The sequence below is a fragment of the Monodelphis domestica genome, chromosome 5, assembly GCF_027887165.1.
Source record: "Monodelphis domestica isolate mMonDom1 chromosome 5, mMonDom1.pri, whole genome shotgun sequence".
NCBI lineage: Eukaryota > Metazoa > Chordata > Mammalia > Didelphimorphia > Didelphidae > Monodelphis > Monodelphis domestica.
In genome coordinates, this window is record NC_077231.1 from 104,757,849 (window position 1) to 104,778,877 (window position 21,029).

The window sequence follows — 21,029 nt, forward strand, 5'->3', positions numbered from 1 at the left end:
CTTTTTTCAGTTGAAATCAAACTGGGATTCAGAATGGGTAAATTGACTGAATTTTAACAGATTAACACTCTCTAAAATACCAGAAACAGGGATTTATTTTAAGAAAGGAGGGATAAAGGGAATTTGGATAAGAGAGAGGGAGTTCAAGATTTCCCTAAGCTATTATAAATCTTAAGATGAATAAGAAAAGTTGTATAGTCTCTGGGATATTATTAACAGCTTTCAAAGGTCTTCAGAGCCAAGCTCCAAGTCTATCAGAGAGAAAGGCAGAGAAAATCTCTGTTAGCTCTTTCTCCTCAAGTCCCAGGAAAAAGAATGAGTAAAAAGCAGTTTGTGTCTCCTTGTTCAACTGCCTTCTCTAGGCCATATTCTTCTCTAGAATTTTCCTTGATGGACAGATCTTCAAGCTTCCATTCATTGCATCTGCTTTCCCAGGTTTTCTGTAGCATTAATCTCTTATACCGTGTCTAGCAGTTTTTAGGAATTCTTGAAATTCCTTCAACTTCCATTTAATTTTTTATTTAGAATATTAAACACTTAATATTTCTTTTATTTTACCATTTTTGAAAGTTATATTCATTCAATTAAACTATATATTTTTGTATCTGATTCATTTTTAAATCAAAACAAAAAACTGAATCTGGAAAAGGAAACAGTTTTAAGAAATAGGTATACAAGCTATTGGAGAAGTAAACATTTTTAGTAACAGAAATATATTGAAGTCAATTATATATTATAATAGATCTGTGACAGTTAAAACTCAATATATATAATGTTTTAATACTTTTCCTCCTACAGACTAATATTCAAATATGTCTTAAAAGAATTTGTTTACCCTCAAAAATTGCAAAATATAAATTGTTAAGGAGAAGAAAAATTTAAAAAATAAGCCCCAACTGGATGGATATTTCATCCAAACATCTTATATTTCAGATGAGGACAATTGCATCCAAAAAGTTTGAAGTGACTTACTCAGCTAGGTAGGTCTTAAGTAGTAGAGCTAAGATTGATTTCCAGGTCCTTTGTTGACCATTATTCATAACACTATCATAGATAACTTCAAGATAAATGCTATTGTTTCTTGCATTAGACCTATGATTTCATCAGTGTAGAGATCTCCCCATAAGAAAATTTCTCTAACAGTAATGATAACACCTTCTCCACAACTTTGTTTCAGTGACTAGCCTATGGACACACAGTCAGTATGTGACAAGTATAGGTCTGAACCCAGGATCTTCCTAACTTTAAAGCTAGCACTTTGGATACTATAGCAGTCCAACAAATTTCACCTTATACTTATAAATGTTGTATTTCAAATTATAGAGCTTTAAAAATAAATTCACAAGAATATTTTTTCAGAAGGCTGAGAAAATGCCCTTTAAAAATGAATTAATAACTATTGGATACATACTATATTTTAGGCACTGGTAATACAAATATTGACAATTCTTATTTACAAAGTGTTAATATTCTCAAGATAAATATTAGTTGCTACATAACCCTGGATAAGTCATTTAATCTATCAGTGCTCTAGTCAATTCCCAAATGTAAAGGTTGCAGTGCTAATCTTCCTTAGGAGGGGAGGTTCCCTCATCCAAGACTTCCATGTATCAATGAAGCTAGTCCCTATCTCAATACCTAAAGAAAGAAAAACAATTTACTATCCAACTTTAAAGAGAGTCTAGAATTTGCCTTTTATTTATTTTAAAGATCTACAAAATGAAATTATTTTTTTCACCAAGCTTTTTAATTTTCTACCCTACCAAACAGCTTCAATAATCATATCTAGAGTTTTAAACGAAAGAATCAGTATATCATAATCTTACCTTCACTATCAAGATCATCACTGTGGGCAAATACATAATCTATAGAAGACTCAGGTATAAAAGTCCAATCACCATATTTATCAAGATGATCTTCAGGAAAACTCCCATCATTGCTTGGCATTGTTCCATCTTCTGACAAACTTTTCATTTGATATCTTAGTATCATTCTTGCCAATGCAGATCCTGCGTCTAACAGTGAAAAGTCAGAGACACTGATATTTCTAAAATGTATCCGTTTTTAAGTTCATTTTGTGACTTAAAAGCATTGTGCGACAATGTTGCTACTTGATTATAACAGATAATGAATTTAAAAGATAGGCCATTTAAAATACAGGCCTAGACTTTAGGTAACAAAAGCAAATTATGTATCTGAATGAATCCATATTCTTTGTCCACCTGATGAATGGCTTCAAGATATTGAAAGAACAAAATGAAGTAACAATGCAGCCAATGCAATCATTATAAAACTTTGCCCTGACAGGCTGCAGTAAAAAAAGGTCACATACAAGATCATTAATTCCCAATCAATCAGAAAATTTTCTATAGAAAGTTGTGTCTTGGAACTCAAGCTAGAAAAAAAAAAGGGTGACACTAATCTGGATGTAGATACAGCCATTCTCCTATCTTGTTCTTCTGAAACTGATATTCTTGATCTCAACTCTAAGAGTTTACATTTTTCTCCATTTCATTTTCTTAAATTCTACCAACACTTTAATTAGGTAAGATCTTTTTGGATATTGATTTTCATTGAATACATTACCTATTCTTCCTAGATTTGTGTTATGCATAAATCTAAAAAATGCCACATATGCCTTTATGAATAAAAGAGTTTAATACAGGGCCAAACACAGTTCACAGGAACACATTATTAGAGACCTCCTGCAAAGCTGTAATCAAACCATTATTATTTTTTTTTGATGTAGCCATTCTACCAGTTTCAAACTTATCTAATTATATTGTTGTTTAGACCAGTGGTGTCAAACTCAGAGAGAAATGAATTCCTTTGAGCTGCCTACTGATTCAGCAAAACCACACATGCTTATATTTTTTTTTTCACGAATCCATCAATGCATTAAAATCAGGAACTAGATATAACTAACATTTTAAAAGAAATTTTATATTGACAGTTTGTTTTAAATATTTATGTATATTACATACTTGCATACAAATCAGAGGGGACCTATGTTTGAATATTAAGTATATTCAAAATCATTACAAAGCATATCACTAAAAGAATATTCATAATTAATATTTTTATATTTAATTAATTTATATTATATTAAATTAAATTAATTAATTTAATCTTGTTGGCTAGAAACTTGCCATCCTCTGCTATATCAGGAATAAGTTTTTGTGGTACCATAGTTTTTAAAGTTGATGACATATTTGTTATTGTCATGTGTTAATTCTGCCCTATGTGAAGTTTCAACATCTTTAGGAGTAAAAAATAACTGTCATAGAGGTAAGTACTACCAAACACTGATGAGATTCTTGAAGCAAACATGCACATTTCAACATAATGTTTTTGGCAAGTAAGAATAAAAATTTGGAATGCTAAATTCATTATATGTTTTGCTTGGCATTATACTGAATTAAAAAAAAAATCCTTCTCGTCTGTTGTACAATTAATGCTGTGAATTGATTCCAAGGTAGAAGTTCGGTAAGGGTGAGACAGTGGGGGTCACACAGCTAAGAAGAGACTAAGATCAGATTAGAACTCAGGACCTCCTGTCTCTAGATCTGGCTCTCAATATACTGAGCCACCTACCTGTCCTCATGTTACATCAAATTTTAACAAGTTCCATATTGAGTGTTACTTTTTGCTCTCTCAATAACAAAAGCACATTGCTTTCACATCTGCTGAATCCCTCAATTCAGCTTTCCAACTCAAATAGTAATTCTGAATACTGGAAGGATGCTTGCTGAAATTACAAGAACCAAATGCTCATGATCATTTTTACTTTTAGGAAAATGAGGCAAATTACAATTTTCAGTTGCCTTTCCCAAAGATCAAGTTTTATCTTAAATGCGTTAATACAGTCATACATTAATGTTTTAACATGATTTCAAACCTCAAGTTTTAAATTCAACTCATTTAAATGCCTTGCAATAACTACAATGAAAGCCAAGTCCTGAAACCAGTTCTTCTTACTAAGCTATTTTAGTGACTCTCCTTTCATTTCTAAAAGCATTTGATTTAATGGCAAAGTTGCCAAAATCGCTTCAAAACCATATGCGAGAGGAAAGACAGAAAACTTTTGAATAAGAAAGCCTCCTCTCCCTGCTCACTTTCAATTTCCAAGAGTAATGAGGAAACTGGCATTGATTGAATCCTTATATAAAACCTACTATTTTCTTAATGAACTTACACATTCCATCTTCACTACTTTTGAACCCAACATTTCTTGGTGTACAATGAAGGAGCAATTTCATTCTGCTTATTCAATAATTTAGCTACAAATCCCTTTGTATTCCCCTGCCAAAATGCTACTACACCATCTGTAGCTACAAACAGTAGATTTGATAACAGATTACACTTTTCTAAAAATCCATGTCCTTCCTTAAAATATCTTCATTTGTTATTGTGGCATTAAGAAAAACAATATTAAGCAATTCTTCATTCCCAGTAAGATTTTCATCAGATGTGCAAATAAATATGGTTATTTGAGCCAATCCACTAATATTCATACTTTCATCAACTGTGATAAAAAATGAGACAATTTCCCAGTTTTTACTTAAAATTTCCACAGATGTAACCATCAATTCTGCTCATTCCTTCTGCAACAGTGTTTCATAATAATAAAATATTTTGAAAAGTTTTAAATGTTTCTGAACAAAGAATTTCAGCAGCTTTCACCATATACCCTTTCACTTTGAGTGTTTTAAGTTCTGAAATGATATAATTAGTTTTGATCATAAATTTGCTGTTTTCATGGATTTTCAAAAACCCTTTTTTAAAAAATACCATATGGATTATACTCAGGAAAGTATACTTCATTGTAGTACTTTCAATTATATTTCTTGGAGAAACTTTGTCTATAAATTAAACATAAAACTTGGGGGTTTTTTTCTAAAAGAAAAAGGAAAAATCTAGCTTCCATGTTGTCTGAAAAATTCTGTGCTCTTCTTATGTGGATCTTTTCTTACTGCTCTTAAAATGTGATATGATTTGTACCTTTCCCATAAAAAGTGTTAAATAAGTAAATTTAAAAACAGATAACACATAATTTTAGATTTCCAGTTATACATATATTTATAATTTTCTAGACCTTATAGTTTAATAAAGACACTTCTTTCTCTTAACCTTATACCTATAGTAAAGACTGGTTGAATATGAAAGAAATATATGAACCAATGAACACAAAATGATACACAGAATATAACTATAGATCAGCGGCCCAAAATGTGCTTCTAAGAAACTTGAAGGTAGAATTTACTTGCATAGGTGCAAAGCCCTTTGATAGGAAGTGAATTTCAAAACAGGACAAGCACTCCTACCTGGTACAAGAGACAGAAAATGTTTTGGGAAAAACAGCAATTAGAGAGCAATCAGTGCTACCTCATGCTTAGCACTTTTGATTTCTCTCTCTTTCTCACAGTAATACTCTCTTCTGCTTAGCTTCCAGTAGATTACTTGCCACCAACATGGTATTCCGTCAACATCATGGAAACTTCAACTTAAAAGTGAAGACTGACTAACTCATGACATGTTTCTGGACTTCACAGCAAGGTCAATCAGTATGGGTGCAAAGAAATGGATGGCTTGACTAAGAATTCAGTGTGCCACAAGGCACTTAATTAAATGAAAATATATAGTTTAAAGCAACAACTCAATAAGGACTACAATGCTAAGGAAAATGGACATTTCTACTCTTTTACAAAATAATAGCCTTTCAAAAGCTAAAAATATCACAAAACACTTCATAATAAATTATGTTCTGCATTTTCACCAAAAATAGATTGCATTTTGCAAAGATAAGTTAAGCTTCACTGTGAACTGCAAGACTTTTTATAATCAATTTTGGTGCGCCTTCCTCCTATCTTTCCCTCCTCCCCCCACTGTTTGCTCTGAACTTCCTCCCAGGCAACCCCCAAATTTTCATGCAAAACATCTTCTCATCTCCTACTCCCACCTAGCATATCTTCGGGTCTCATCCAAGATGACCAACAACTAGATATCTGAGAGTGAAAAAGTATTCTTTGAAGATCATCATCAGCAATCAATCAACACTAATAAAAGTCTAGTAAACAATAAGAATTATTCATTTTTGTAACCACAAAACTGTATTCAAAGAAAATTGTATATTTTTTGTTTTAAAATATAATATTGTCTGTGCCTTGTTGTTTTACTTTGTTAAATATTTCCCAATTACATTGTAATCTGGTTCAGGTCCCACTTGAGAGCATTGTGGGCCAAATACAATCCAGGGCCCTGTGTTTGACACCTCTGCTCTCTAGACTACATCTTTCTGTTTCATTTTTTTAAAAAGTATGAAAAGCTCTGTCAAATATTTCACTAAAACTGAAGCAGTCTGGTGAGCAATGAGGGTCAAAGAGAGAAGCAAATAACCCAATATATACCAAAATACTCACTATTTTTAACACACTTTTTGGTAGCAAAGAATTGGAAACAAAGTTGATGCTAATGAACTGGGAAACAGCTAAAAACAAACAAGCCAACCTGTGGTACATTACATAATGAAATGTTACTGTGTAGTAGAAAATGATGAAAATGAGCTGAGAGAAATATCTCCTGCAGCCTCTCAGCCTGGAAGATGCCTCTAACTCTGCAGTCTTTTCATCCTACAGGATCCCTCTATTCCTGTAGCACTCCCTTTAGATTGATGAGTTCATTCCCCTGAAATTCTATTTTGAAAGAATGCCCAAGCTAACCATATTCACTTCTTCACTCCTCTCCAAATCCTCCTCAAGATTCCTCTACCATGTCCCATAATAAGTATCTTCTCCCTGCTTTTCAGCTTTTACAACTTTGTAACTACAAAATGGGGATAATTAACAGAATTTATCTCACACAGTTGAAGATCAAATGAGGTATTTGTTCATTTTCTTAGCACAGTGCCTGGCACACAGCAGGCATTTACTAGATGTTTATTTCTGTCCTGTTCCCTTCCTTTCTTAGATATACATACTAGGACAAGTTAACATCTCTAGGTTGTCAATTCAAATGCAAGTTTTAACTGGTCAATCACCATCCCTCAAAGTGGCTAACTTTCCTGTATGATGGTAAAGCCAAACTCATTTGAGTGCTTACAGATCTTTTCCAGGAGGCCATGCAATGTTCTGGGGCTTGACATGACCTGAATGTCATCTCCAAATAAGAATACTTGGAGAACTTCATCATCCATAGAGAATCTCTCAAATTAGATTCTGGGCTGGGGTCTTTTGTTTCAGAACCTCCTATGTTAGGTGCTTGCCACTCTGATGGGCATTGGTAGTTTTATGCCTCAACTGGTGATTATAATTACAGGACTACTGAACAAAGTTATTTCTGTTTTTATAACTTTTATGGGATCTTGAGGGATTCTGAAGTGAATGGGCAATCTCCTGTTGTCAACAAGCCTTGTAAGGTGGCATTTTGCTATATCGAACATATAGGGATCCAAGTGTGAACTAACCTTGAAAGTATTGTTGATGTATTAAAAAACCGACTATCATAAACAATCTAGTAAGGTTATATTTCTTATGGCTATATTTCTCATGATTGATTACTTAAGCATTGGAATGAAGTGTGAGCTTATGGTATGCTCACCATTCCCTAAGCCTGTCAAATGGACCTCTAGGAGGGGCACGGAGTCCTTAATTATTTTAGCCTACTCCTCTTTGATCTTGTGGTTTTTAGCTGATCCAATGTTAAATTCTCTGCCATGTCACATGTTCATTAACTACCTCCCATCACTCTTTCCTTGATTCTCCAATAAAAGATTGGGGACACGTGTAGTTCTCTCTCTTTTCCACCATCAGAGGAGCATGCATGCTGGTGCCCATGTCATTGAACTTTTCAACTCTGAGTCTTTCTTCCTTTATTGTATCCCCTCTCTCTCTCAATCCCTTTCACCCATTTTCCCTCAGTTTCTAACTTCCCTTCTCAGGTGTTCACCCACAAATGTTAATTTGTGGCTGCAGGCAGCTATAGAACACAACTCTTTCATAAGCAATAACCTTAAGCATAATAGGATCTTTTATTCTCTATCCTTTTCAATAAGCTGTGATATGACAAAGATGTGATTCATTGTCGAATATTCCTTGTGAAATACTGCTTGTTCTCTATTAAAACTTTCATCAAGGACGCCCTCAATTCACACATAAATGACTCTCTTCTATAGATTTTGACTAGAAGGGAGCATAGGCATACAGAACAGTAACTGTCCATCATCCTTTTCCATAAGATTTTACAGATGAATTTAATATTCCAACCTAGTTTATGTAAAAATATACAACAATAATTAAGAACTTTAAATATTTCATAGTAAGTATGTATATTACAAAGGGAATAGAATAGAATGGAAGGAAATAATAATAATTAAATATTAAGAACTTTACAAAACAGTTAATGCTCATCTCCAGCAAATTAAAATGGGTTTCTATGGAAACTTACTTGTTTTTTTCCTTAAATTAGATGCTTTATCTGGAAATAAAGGACTTAGCCAGGAAGGTTCAATTTTTCCAATGCAAAATCCTCCAAGACAAATGCTGTTATTGGCAAGATCCAGGCCAAGCTTCCTTAATAGTAAACTGATGACCTGACTGTTATTTTTCTTTATGCTGATCATCAGTGCCTTCCGAATCTCCTGTTCCCGTGATCCATTATTTAGTAATAGTTCCACTAATTTGGGATTACTTTCCTTTTCACAAACCTACATAAAGAAAAATAAAAGACAGCAGGAATATTAAGTAAACTGTAGTTTTTATAACTGCTGACTCATTCAATCTACAGGAAATAGGGGTCAGGTTCCTGTGACCACCAAAACCATCAGTCTTTTGATTGAGATTACTGAAAATGCTTCTACATATAATTCTTCATAACAAAACATTAATTCTGATAATATGCAACTTTCCTAACCATGAAATAACCCATAAAATGCAATATAGAAAACAGAACTGATAACAAGCAAAACATTTTTTCTCCCTGGAATTTTCTCCATAGGATTCTATAAACTTTTATGTTAACATCTCAATTTTTAGAAGTTGACTTCAGACAATAATTTGCTTTTCATAATACATGAAATCTATAGTACTTTGCTCCATTTTGTGAATATAACAAATTTGCAGCCCAAGTTAACACCAAAATCACATTCAGCAGTGGCTATGGACATGTAGCATGAAGTTTATCTAACATCTTTATTTTCTCACTAAGCCACATCACTGATTGCATGCTGTTTGGGCTTGCACTACACTTTGGGGACTACACTTTGCAATGCAAAGCTTGAGTTTTAAAGGCAAACAGTGAAAATATGCAATGAATGCACAGAGTGTTTTTTACCCAATAATGGTATGGTGAATGAGACCAATGAAGTATCTACTAAGATAAAACAAACTTCCACACATCACTTTTTTTCCTCTTCTGCACATAGCCACAAATGTGTTATTGCCAACAAGAAAGTGAAAATGTGAAATTTTGGAATTGTAAAAGTTAAACATGCGAATGTTGAAGATTGCCTATTCATTCACTAATTATTCAATAGTTTGCTTGTGTCCCTTGAAATAAGAACCACACTCTACAAAAAGACTATTTCTTATCTTTTTGCTATACTTTGCATAGAGATAAATGATACTTGAATCCATGGGAGCTAAAGAGATAGCTAAGGGAGACCACGTAGAGGGAAAAGAGATGAAGGTCCAGGACAGAGGAAAATGTTCCTTGGGAATGTTCACTGTTAATGTGCATATACAACTGAGAATGTAGGACAGGGACTGCTGGGTCACATGAGCAACAGAATGCCAGACTAGGCATTTTCTTTGTTCCCCATGACCTCTCAGACTTTTCTACAAAACAAAAATTATGCATCATAGAAAAATCAATTCTGATTGTCTTTATGGCCTAGGACTTCCCAGCATCTAAAAGGAGTTTCAAAAAATTTAAGGAAGTTTTTTTTTTTTTTAAACTGTATCCATCTCTGTGGCCTCCACTAAAAAAGGACTTAAAAAAGGAAACAATGATACTGTTCTCCAACCAGATTCTGGCAATTAAAGGCAGTTAAAAGAAAAGTTGCAAATGATCTGACTTCAGTTAAAAGAATGTTTTTGAAAGTAGAAAGCCACAAGGTGAGGGGCCAGCTCTGCTTCTTGCAGTCCAACTTAATTCTGGACTGTAATAAATTCAGCTGATAATTTATTATAGCTAAATTTGGTTCTTTTCATTGTTAAAAATTGGAAAAGTCAAGGCAAGGAAGTATGTAATAATTTGCTTTGGTTAAATTAGCTATATCATTAATAAAGGAAAATATTTGTTTTTTGTCCTGTTTAGTGTTCATAGATTGGGTTACCTTGAAATAGTTCTAAAAGGGAAAATGTAGTCAGCCAGAAAGATTGCTAAAAAGCTGCAATCAAAGAGCTGATATGCTGGGAAAGATTAATGAAGTTTCATACTCAAGAAGGAATTATCAGTGAACAGAACTCACTCCCATCTTAAAAAATTCTGCAAGTTTCTCTCTATCATTGCAACTCTGGCAATTTGGCATTACAAAGAGAAAATCGTAGTGAAGTTTGGGGGAACTTCCCTATAGACGTAGTGTTAAAGAAAATAAGTTAAACTCTGTACACCTGAAGATTGATTGTCCCATTGTTTTAGTATTGTTATCTTAAAAATTGTAAAAATGTATAAGGTGACTTAAAGATATAACTTCAATATGTTAACATGAGTCAACTATTGCTGTAATTACTGCAATACCAAGATGTGGTTATTTTTTATTTATAAGCAGGGAACTGAAGTCAGCCTCTCTCCCTGCTCCACCACAGGCTGCCCAACAATGCACCCCCCTTCTGCCTTTTTCTGGCATTAAAAGGAGGGAATTCACTGCAAGGCTTGATATTCTGAATCTTGGCATAAGAGCATGGAGATAATTTCCATCTGTTAGGATACTATAGCTATAATCTGCAGTTGTAAGAAAGCTACCTAAATTCCCCACATTTGGGGAACCCACATCAAAGACAGTATTTTTGAGCTAGCATGCTGACTAGACTTGAAGCATCACTCCTGTTTTATGATTAAAGAAGTTTTGCTATTTGAGGTCAATACTCTTGGGACTGCAACTAATATTATTTTGAGTTTTGAATTCATGTATAGTTGTCTGATGGATCATTAAGTCAGAAATCCACTGCAAGAGGAAAAGCCACAAGTTACTCAGAAGTGTGATCCTAAATTGTGACAGGCAAAAGTTCTTATCTGGAAAAAGACAAAAGGAAAACCTCAGCAGAGTAGAGACAGGATCCTCCGAACTGGAGTGAAAAAGAATGTTCCCTCTGATTATTCCCAGTCTGGTTATAAAGTAGAGTTGCTCCTTCATGATTGATTGTCAACCATGACTTACCTGAACTGAGCTATAATCCTATCCTTGCTTTTTTCCTTTTAAAGCAAATTTCTAAAATCAAAGGACATATGAACCAATACAAATATGGAATACTTTTCAATCTGAATGTGTAGCAGTTAGAGTAATTCGTATCTGGACATGTCATCTGCCTATTAATACAGAGCCTCTGAATATGGCTAACATCTAGACATGTTTTCTATTTGGTATACACCGTTGTCTGATTACAATTGGGAAATACTTACTTAGGTGGATCTGTACCCTGCCCCAAGTTTTTGTTTCAATTGGAGTACAATCAATCTTTTGTAAGTTAATACATTTTTATAATCATTGAACCTAGGGATGGATGGAGAAATTTATTTGCAAAAAAGTGTTGTTGTAACATGGAAATGGGTTCGAATCAAGAACACATGTGAAACCCAGTGGAATCACACATCGGCTATGGGGGAGGGGGAGGAAAAGAAAATAATCTTTGTCTCTAATGAATAATGCTTGGAAATGATCAAATAAAAATTTATTTTAAAAAAGTGTTGTTGTTTATGTTTTCATCTATGGAACTAAATCCCTAGTAGCATCTGATCCTCCTAAAAGAATTGGAATAAGGGAGATTTTTCCCTGCTTTGATATATATCATTGTTAGAACTTTGTCTCTCCTCATCCTTTCATAGCAAATTCCTATCAAGACAGAGAAATAGTTGAAGTTTTGTAATTACAATATTAAACCTATGAATTAATAAGTTGAGAGTGGAACATATCTGAGTACAATAGGAAACAAGTGTAAAAAATCTTAGAATTTTCATCTGTGGTGTTAGTAGGGATAATCCTAAAGAAAATCAATTTATTTTCCCATTTTAAAGAATTTGTACAGAAGATTTTTTATATCAGGTAAAAAGCAACTGGCATGTAAAACTGAAATTCTCTGAAGTTTCAGGATTAGTTAAACACATTTAAGAGATTGTACTAAATAGTATTGTCTTATTACTGGCAGATTTTGGTAGATTTTTATCTAGGAACCTCTACAAGTGATTTGGAACCAAAGAAGCAAAGCTTCCTTCAGAGCTGTCCTGAGAATGAAGCCAATTCCAGAATACTCAGGGAAGATATCCAGGAACCAGATATATGACATCTGGGTTTTAAAATGTGCTGAGTAAATGTTGAGAATGAGTACTAACATACCAGGAGACTTGATTTATAACTTGCTTGCTAAAAAGTAGAACCCACACACTGAGTGCCTTTTCTTTTTCCTTGGTGGAAGGGGAAAGTTCTCGTTAGATTACTTCACCTTCATAGAAAAATAGAAATGTCAGGCCCTCAAAGTTAACCCTTTCCTAATGACCAAGCATTCCTCTGGGACTCCCTTAAGTCCTTCATCCCCTTGGGCAGCTGGTGTTATTCCCTCATATACTCTTTGCTCTTACTATTGCTTCTTTTGCTACTTGACTCCTGCCTCTTTAAGGCTACTGTAGTAATCTAGTCCAATGGTTCCATTTTTTCATTATATGGAGAAGGAAGCAGAGGCTTCAGAGAGATTCTGAAATAACTTTTGCTATTATACAGAAAATAGACAAGGTAGAATGCAAGATGATATGTAAGTTTCATTAAAATAAGATTCAATAATATAAGATATAAGATAAGAAATCTATCATTTACATTTTTCAATATTTTGTGACATACATTTACTCTAACAATTACTTATTTTATTCATTAAGTTATTTATGAAAATACTTGATTTTTCTGAAAAATGTTGATAGTTATAGGAACAATGCAACAAATTGATACTATTTTAAAAAATTTGGGGCACAGAATCACTATATTTCAAAAATTTCTGCCATGTTTTATATTCAAGGAAAAACAAATAAATTCATCATTGTGGTCTGGGCTCAAGGGTCAGGTCAGTGGCTAATTAGCCAAGTGACCTTATCACATCAAAGCCTTTCTGGGCCTCAATTTCTTCTTCCTTATAGCTGTCAAAATGATATTTCTAAAGCGTAGGTCTCACCATGTCACTCCTCTGCTCCAGTGCTTCCTTCTTGTCTCTAGGATCAAAAACAAACTTCTCTGTTTGGTATTTTAAATCCTTCATAACCTGTTTCAAGCTCGTATTTCCAGACTGGTTACATGTTACTAACTAACTCATTGTCCCAAATCAAACAAATTAGTCTACTTGCTATTTTTCTCACAAGACATTCTATTTCTGAGCCCCTGCAACAGGTTGGGCTGACTGCCTAAAATGAACGCACTTCCTCCTCACCTCCATTTCTTGGAATCCTTAGTTACCTTCAAGTTCAGCTCAAGCACACTCATGAGATCTTTCTCAACTGTACCCAACTTCAGGTGCTTTCCCTCCAACCTTTTCCCCCAAAATCAGTCTGTTTCTTTTGTACACACACACACACACACAAACACACACACACACACACACATATATATATATATATATACATATACATATATATAAGCTCAAGCTCTCAACATTTATATATATATATAAGTAAATACAAAATAAATAGGATATATATATATATATATATATATTGTTCCCCTTTCCCCTCAACAAGGAGAAAAAAAAAGAAGTATTTAAGTTCTGTGAGAGGAAGAATAGTTTCATTTTTATCTGTACCTCCAGAGCATAGCAATGCTTTGCATAGAGTAGGTACTGAATAAATGTGTATTGAGTAATTCTATAAAGTATACAGAAAAAGACTTCTATTATAATGTTAAGCTATAATTAAAAATCCTTTTCCCCAGGACAAAAATAGTCTGGGTAAGGAAATATCATAGACAACTATTGTGGAAGAGAGAAATGCTAAAATGAATCAAAAGACTGGATTTTGCAAAGCTATCTCAGAAAAATATGAGATGGAATTCTGCTGCCATCAGGGGATGGGAATGGACCATTCCCACTAAGTTAAAGGAGGAACAGTTGGTAACTGCTGAATTCTTCTCTCCTTGGCTTGAAGAGGGAAGGAACAAAATCCTTACTGAGCAGACAAGCTATACTCATTAAATCCTTTGCTGAGCAGTAGAAGATCCAGATCATTTATCTGATACATTAGTAGGATAGAGACTTTTTCCCTTCAGGGAAGGAAATAGTCTATCCTGCAGAAGATTCATTCAACCATATCTCTGAGACAAGAAGTACCAACATCTTGAGCCCACAAAGACATTAACACATAGCCTGGGACTTAGTCCCAGACTTGTACTTCAAACCCCCTGAAAACATCTATAGGAAGGAAATAGTCAGGGACTTCCTGTTTCCTCTCTCCTCCTTTATACCTTAACCCTTTACCCAAGAAATAGTTCATTTTACTTTACTGAAGACTCTAACATCTTTAAATATACTAGAAGGGGGATTACAAATACATCAACTAACGAATAAAGAGACTGAAGGGGATTTCCTCTTACCTTTCAGCTCTAATCAGATCTGACTCCATTAGTCAAAAAGCTCTGCCTGAGGGAAAGGAGAATTGGTGCTACTCTTTATCTGTTCCTTCTTTCTCAAGTATCTGTCAAAACTTTGGTTCCTTCTTGATTTCCCCACTAGTACACTATCCAACTACTAATATGCATACTGGCAGAGGTCAGCCCATTAGCTAGATTCTAGCTTTCTCTAAGGTAAAGTGGACTTTGGGAAAGGGAATGCTGTCAAGGTCTGACCTTGAGTGTGGCAGCCTAGGGGTGTATACCTACAGTGGGGTAGGCTGACAGAAGGCCATGAAGACTGGGGTACTGAAAAAGCTGCATAAGCCTCCTTGGATATCAGTGCCCTAGCCAAAACTCAAGTCACACAAAAATAGTGACCAGCTTCCTAATAAATATTTCAATGTAGATGTCTAATAGACTCAAAATGTCCAAAATTATGATTCCACCCCCAAAAACCTATCTCTCTTCTGCACATTCCTATTTCCATTGAGGACACTTCTAGGTTGTTCACAATCTTGTGAATTGTCAAGCTTTTCCACTCAGCCCATATATCCAATCTGTAGTCAGATTTCATCATATATCTTCATGGAATATACTCAATTAATAATAGTTATTACTTCCAAAATCACTTTTTTTTTGGCATTTAAAACTAATAACCCCAGTCTGACCTTTGAGAGCCTTATACCTCAGCATTTCAGTCCATGTACAATGCAATCCAGGAAACTCTCCCAGCTTCCTCTTCTTCATATGTGGTACTTTATCTCAACCTTTTTATACTGCCAATCCTCCATAGCAGAAGGTACTCACTCCTTACCATGACTTCTCTTATTTTAAAATAATAGCAGTCATTTGAATATTTACCTGGCAGATTAAAGAAGTTTTTCCATTCACTTTATTAATATCAGCTCCCAAAAGGAGGAGACATTCAGCCATGAAGCTATTGTTCTCCTCACAGGCTCTCACCAGTAGTACGTTTTTAATATCATCATCACTAGTTATTTTGGCAAAGAACTTGCAACAAAGGTTCTGAAACTAAAAAGAAAGGAAATAAATGGCAATTGGGGAACAGATAAATCCATGACTAATACAAGAGTCAGAAGAAATGTTTACCTGATGATCCATTTGTTCAGTGAAACACCGGGATAACTGATAAAAAATTAGTGAGTCATATGAATGATAATTTAGCAGCAGCCTTGCAAAGCAAAGTGATAATTCAAGTATTGCCAAAGTTGTTTGAAATCCCTGAAAATATGACACATACAAAGACAAAATAAACAACCAATGAGAAAAGGAGCAAAATACAAAGAATTTGTTAAATGTACTTAAAATTTAGGATATTTCATTTAGATATGCAGATATTATTGGTCAGAATTTGACTATTCCAATTAATTTCATTTGAATTTCAGTATGGTCTATTTAGTAATATTTTATTTTTTGTTCATTACAAAATAGGATTAAGTATAAGAGTTAGCATTCTAGTTAATTAGCTAAGATCTTTGATCTTAGCAAATCATATCTCTGGTCATTCTCCCACCCCACCCCCACCCTTGTTTGTAAAATGAAGGAATTAGACAAAACAGCAGTTTTCAAATGTGATACAAAGACACCTCAGCATCAAGACACATTCAAGGGTTCTACAAGGTCAAAGCTAATCTATAATACCAAGATATCTGTTGCTTATTTCACTGTAATTATCTCATGACTGTAGAGTTTTCCAGAGGCTATATAAGGTGTAAATTAAAGAGTGAGATGTAAACATGAAGACTGAGCTAAATATCTCATCTTTAGAATCTTACTTTTTCCATATATATGAATAAAGTAGAGGTGGGAACAGGAAAGACCTCTTTTATTTTTAAATATTTTTCTGTTTACATGATTCATTTTTTCCCTTCCCTCTTCCCTCCCTTCTCCCAAAGGAAAGACCTCTTGCAGAAGGTGGGATACTTTAGCATGGAAAGTTTGCAAAGCTGATTGACAGCCCTCAAATGAAAATTCTACAGAGCTGGCTGTCAATCAGCTTTGCAAACTTTCCTTGATACAATAGTGACTGGGTTTTGAAGTCAATCTGGAGGTAGAAGAGAAGAGGAAGAGTATTTGGGGGATGGGGGAGAAATAGCCAGTAAAGGGGCATCATAAAGTCAGGAGATGGACTGCCATGTGTGAACAACTAGGTCACTGTCTTGATCATAGAATACTGAGCAATGATCAAAGTGTAATAAGTGAAAGAGAATAAAGACCTAGGTGGTAAAGAGCTTTCAAAGCTGTACAGAAGATTTTACATTTGATCTTGGAGGTAGTAAGAAGGCATTATAGTTTTTTGAGAGGGGGGTGGTATATATTGCATGATCAGAGCTGACCTTTAGGAGGGTCCCTTTGACAGCTAAGAAGAAGATGAACTAAAGTTGGGAAAGACATGGGACAGGGAAGAAATTCCCCTATTACCCTTGTCACATATGTTGTCCTAGATCTTCCTTGTATTTTTGAGATTCCATAATTTTGTAACTAAGTTCACTGTAAGCAAAAATACGTAGCTATTTTATTAGTTTGCTTTTATTCTAAAAATATTGAGGTATCAGGATAATAAAGTACCTATTGATCTTGGATCTCTGGAATGAAATGCAAAGGCTTTGTAACCACCACAAAAATCAAAACAATAGCTTAAATGTAGTCATTCTTTATAAGCAATATAAAAAATAGACATTTGATTAAACAAATTTAAAGTTCCACCTCATTTTTTCTTTTAAATCCTATGATGTTGTCTTTTCTTTAACTTAATTAGCTCAATTCTATACCAGAATGGGAGTTATAATTAATATGTTTTACTTATTTTTCTCTAAAAAAAAGGTGCAGAAAGACTCACCTGTGAAAGAAAATTTTTAAATAAATGGATCAGAGCAATAGACATTATATGACTAAAAGTCAACTACTGATAACTCACTCTAACAGTTAAGTAATGAAAGTCAAACAAAGTTCATGAGAACCATGAGCTAAGAGAACCTCCTGGGATTTTTAAAGATCAAGTGTACCTTAAGTATGAGGGATTTGAGGATTTTTTAAAATAAAGTAAAGAAAGAAGCTACTTGAGAAAATTTTCTCTATGGTTCATATTTGTTCTAAAATACTTAAATCCTAAAATTTTATTAGTTTTGTAGGATACAGTTAACTTGTATTAATAAATTATATTAATGTACCATGTACTTGCTATGGTAAATACTGCCTGGATAAAGTAAGTATGCTGATCAAGAACAATAATCATTCTGATTCTAGGAATGTGTATCCAGGAGACAGCCATCTCTGATTAAATGGAGCTGAATAACTGATAAAAATTATACATACTTTTAAATTTGCTTTAAAATAATTCACATACACTTATCTGTACTTCAACAACATCCTTAAATCGTTGTAAGCTGGAAACCAGAATGTTTGCAAGCAGATCCTGTGTTTCTGTGCACAAATTCTTTTTTGTAATCAAGCTTCCTAGTAGACTCAAACCCAGGCACTGAATTCCTAGGACAAGAAAAAAGGGAACATAAGAACAATGGCTCTCAAAATAAGAAGTAGGAAGACAATTAAAAATGTCTCCCTTATTTCTATTGCTACATTTTGCTTTTGCATAATTCTATCTCTAAAATATCCCTTATTCCCCCCTCCTTTATAGCACAGATTTAAAAATAGATAAGAAAAAAAGCAACTGAGCAAAATTAATGTGCATATCAACCATGCCTGACATTATATGCAATAATCCATTCTTACCTCTGCAATGAAGGAAGAGAGGTGTGAATTCTCAATCCTTTTCCAACCCAATAACTTTGTGTTACCTATGCCAAGCTATTGTAAATCTTACCTACTAAAAAGGAAATATATTTCTACTGACCTCTGTCATCTGGATACATCTGTAGTGTATGTAATACTGAATCAAGGGCCCCTTGTTGAGAAAACATTTCTAATGCACCAGAACAATTTACTAAAGAAGAAATGATTTTTAGTCCACATATTTGAATTCCAGGATTTCCAATGAACTAAAAATTTCAAATAAGAAAAAAAAAGATTGAAAGGTAAATAATAAAAGAAAGATTATTGATTTTCCAAAACTAGGATTTACTTTCTTCATGGTTTAAAATATCTACATATCAAGATTGTTAAAACTATATATATATATATATATATATATAAAATCACAATTCTAGATCCATCTAATATAAGATTCTAAGAATTATTTTATAAATATGTGTTTAAGATATCACATATTTAGTCCCTTAATTGAACCCATTAATATTATTATTATATTTATATTATATACTATATATAAACATTTTATAATATTTATATTATATATGATATCATAATCATATAATATGATTACTACAATTGTGTAGTTATCCTTATGTTCAAATTTAAAACATATTTGAAGTATTGTTTTTCTCAATTCTTTAAAACATATTTAAAATATTAAGTAATCAAACCATTATTAACATGCGAAAATATCAGTTAACACACTTCTTGAAGTAAAAAAGCAGCCTATTAAATGTCAACATTTAGCCAGGAAGGAAACTTACATCAAATAAATTTCTGCATACAAATAAATCTTATATTTGATATATGATATATAAATCTCATGTGATATCCCTTGTCCTTGTAGGACTTATGAACATAACCATGATCTTCAAAAATAAAGAATAAAATTATTTAGTATTTTGCATAGGCCAAATGACAGATGAAAACTACAACACTGTCTCTAAAACAGGTTTTCCTAACTTAGAGTTTGTGAAATTTATTTAAAATAGTTTGATAGTTGTATTTCATTATAATTGGTTTCCATTTTCCAGATCATATGAGCAACAAGATGGACAAGGCATTTTTTCTGATCTCCACAACCTCCCAAGCCTCTCTAAAACAGAAATGATGTGCCAAAGATAAGGCAACCATCCCATCTCTATGGTTTACCACCCTCAGAATTCAAACGGTATTTTAAAAAACATCTGAACTGATGCCTGCTCTGAGCTCACTTAGCACCTCTCCTCTACCTCCCACATTACCAGAAACAAAACTGTACTAGCAGATTCAAGGACCTGTCACATGGATGGCAACCAAACCCAACTGCCAAACCCAGTTCCCCTCATCCTCTTTATAGTGTGGAGAAACCTTGGCTTCAAGATGCACAAGTTTGCTTGGTCCCTTACAGATAGCACTGAAGCACCCACACTTGTTTTCATCTCTTTGGGATGCAGACCTAGTAGTAATATTACTGGCTCAAAGAGTATCTCAGTGTTGTAACCCTTTGGGCATAGTTCTAAATTGCTCTCCACAATGGTTGGATCAGTTTACAATACCACCAACAATTAGTGTTCCAATTTCCCCACATGCCCACCAACATTTGTCATTTTCCTTTTCTATCATAGATTATCTTTATGCATTCTGTCTTTGAGATCAGTTTGTTCTACTTACAAAAGCACAATCTCTTTTAGTGTTATTATTTTGTTTCTCTTCTTCTCCACTGTCCTTCACATTTATGTGTAGGAATTTACATTTGCAATCTATTGTATATTTTCTTCAGTGAAACTTGACATTGCAAATTTCAGTTTTTCTATTCTTCCCATTATTTTTACTTTGAAGGCCTTTTATAATTCTCATTTCTGTTTTGAATCACTCAGGATGAGCATATTGTGATTCCACATTCTCCTTACTTTCATAGGGTCCTTGTTCCATCAAAATCAGTTTCCTTTGTTTGATATATGTGTTCATAAATGCCTAAACTCATTTTACTAGATCTGGAAGCCATATTTCCTTAGTAGTTCATATTTCCCTCTGTGAGTTTATCTGCTTATGTTTAAGATTTTTGAGTTATCTTTTCCCCTAGATCTTTAGTAATTTCATTATTTTTTATTTTTCCTTTTTCTCCTTTATTAATCACTTTATGACTTTTGTTCTCTCTGCTGGTGATTTCCTCAAAAATGTCTCTGCCTCCTCCCACACTGGTCAATTCATGGTCCACCAGCTTAGGTGTCCCAGACAGAACTAGCCCTATCTGGATGCTAAGCTCTTTCCATTATACTTAGAAGAATGCTGCACAGGGTCCACTCACCCCATTGGTTCCCTTTCCCAGTATCCTGTTCCATTCCTGCTGTTCCCTCATTTCCTTGGCTCGGCACTGACATATCAGAGCTTTGCAAAGCTGATGTTACTGAACTGACCCAAGCAAACAGGCATCCTAGAACCAAGGCTCCTCTATACCAGA

General features: G+C 33.9%; 1 protein-coding gene across 1 annotated transcript in view; it reads right to left on the minus strand.

Moving 5' to 3' along the window:
• The window catches only part of LRRK2 (leucine rich repeat kinase 2), a 186,857-nt gene that overhangs the window by 119,244 nt on the left and 46,584 nt on the right, over nucleotides 1–21,029 (minus strand). Inside the window, exons 15-20 of the mRNA XM_007503896.3 lie at nucleotides 18,669–18,813; nucleotides 18,162–18,301; nucleotides 15,905–16,036; nucleotides 15,656–15,826; nucleotides 8,443–8,701; nucleotides 1,827–2,015 (exon numbers count right to left, since the gene is read on the minus strand). Coding sequence (XP_007503958.2) covers nucleotides 1,827–2,015; nucleotides 8,443–8,701; nucleotides 15,656–15,826; nucleotides 15,905–16,036; nucleotides 18,162–18,301; nucleotides 18,669–18,813 — 1,036 coding nt within the window. The remainder of the gene's footprint in view (nucleotides 1–1,826; nucleotides 2,016–8,442; nucleotides 8,702–15,655; nucleotides 15,827–15,904; nucleotides 16,037–18,161; nucleotides 18,302–18,668; nucleotides 18,814–21,029) is intronic.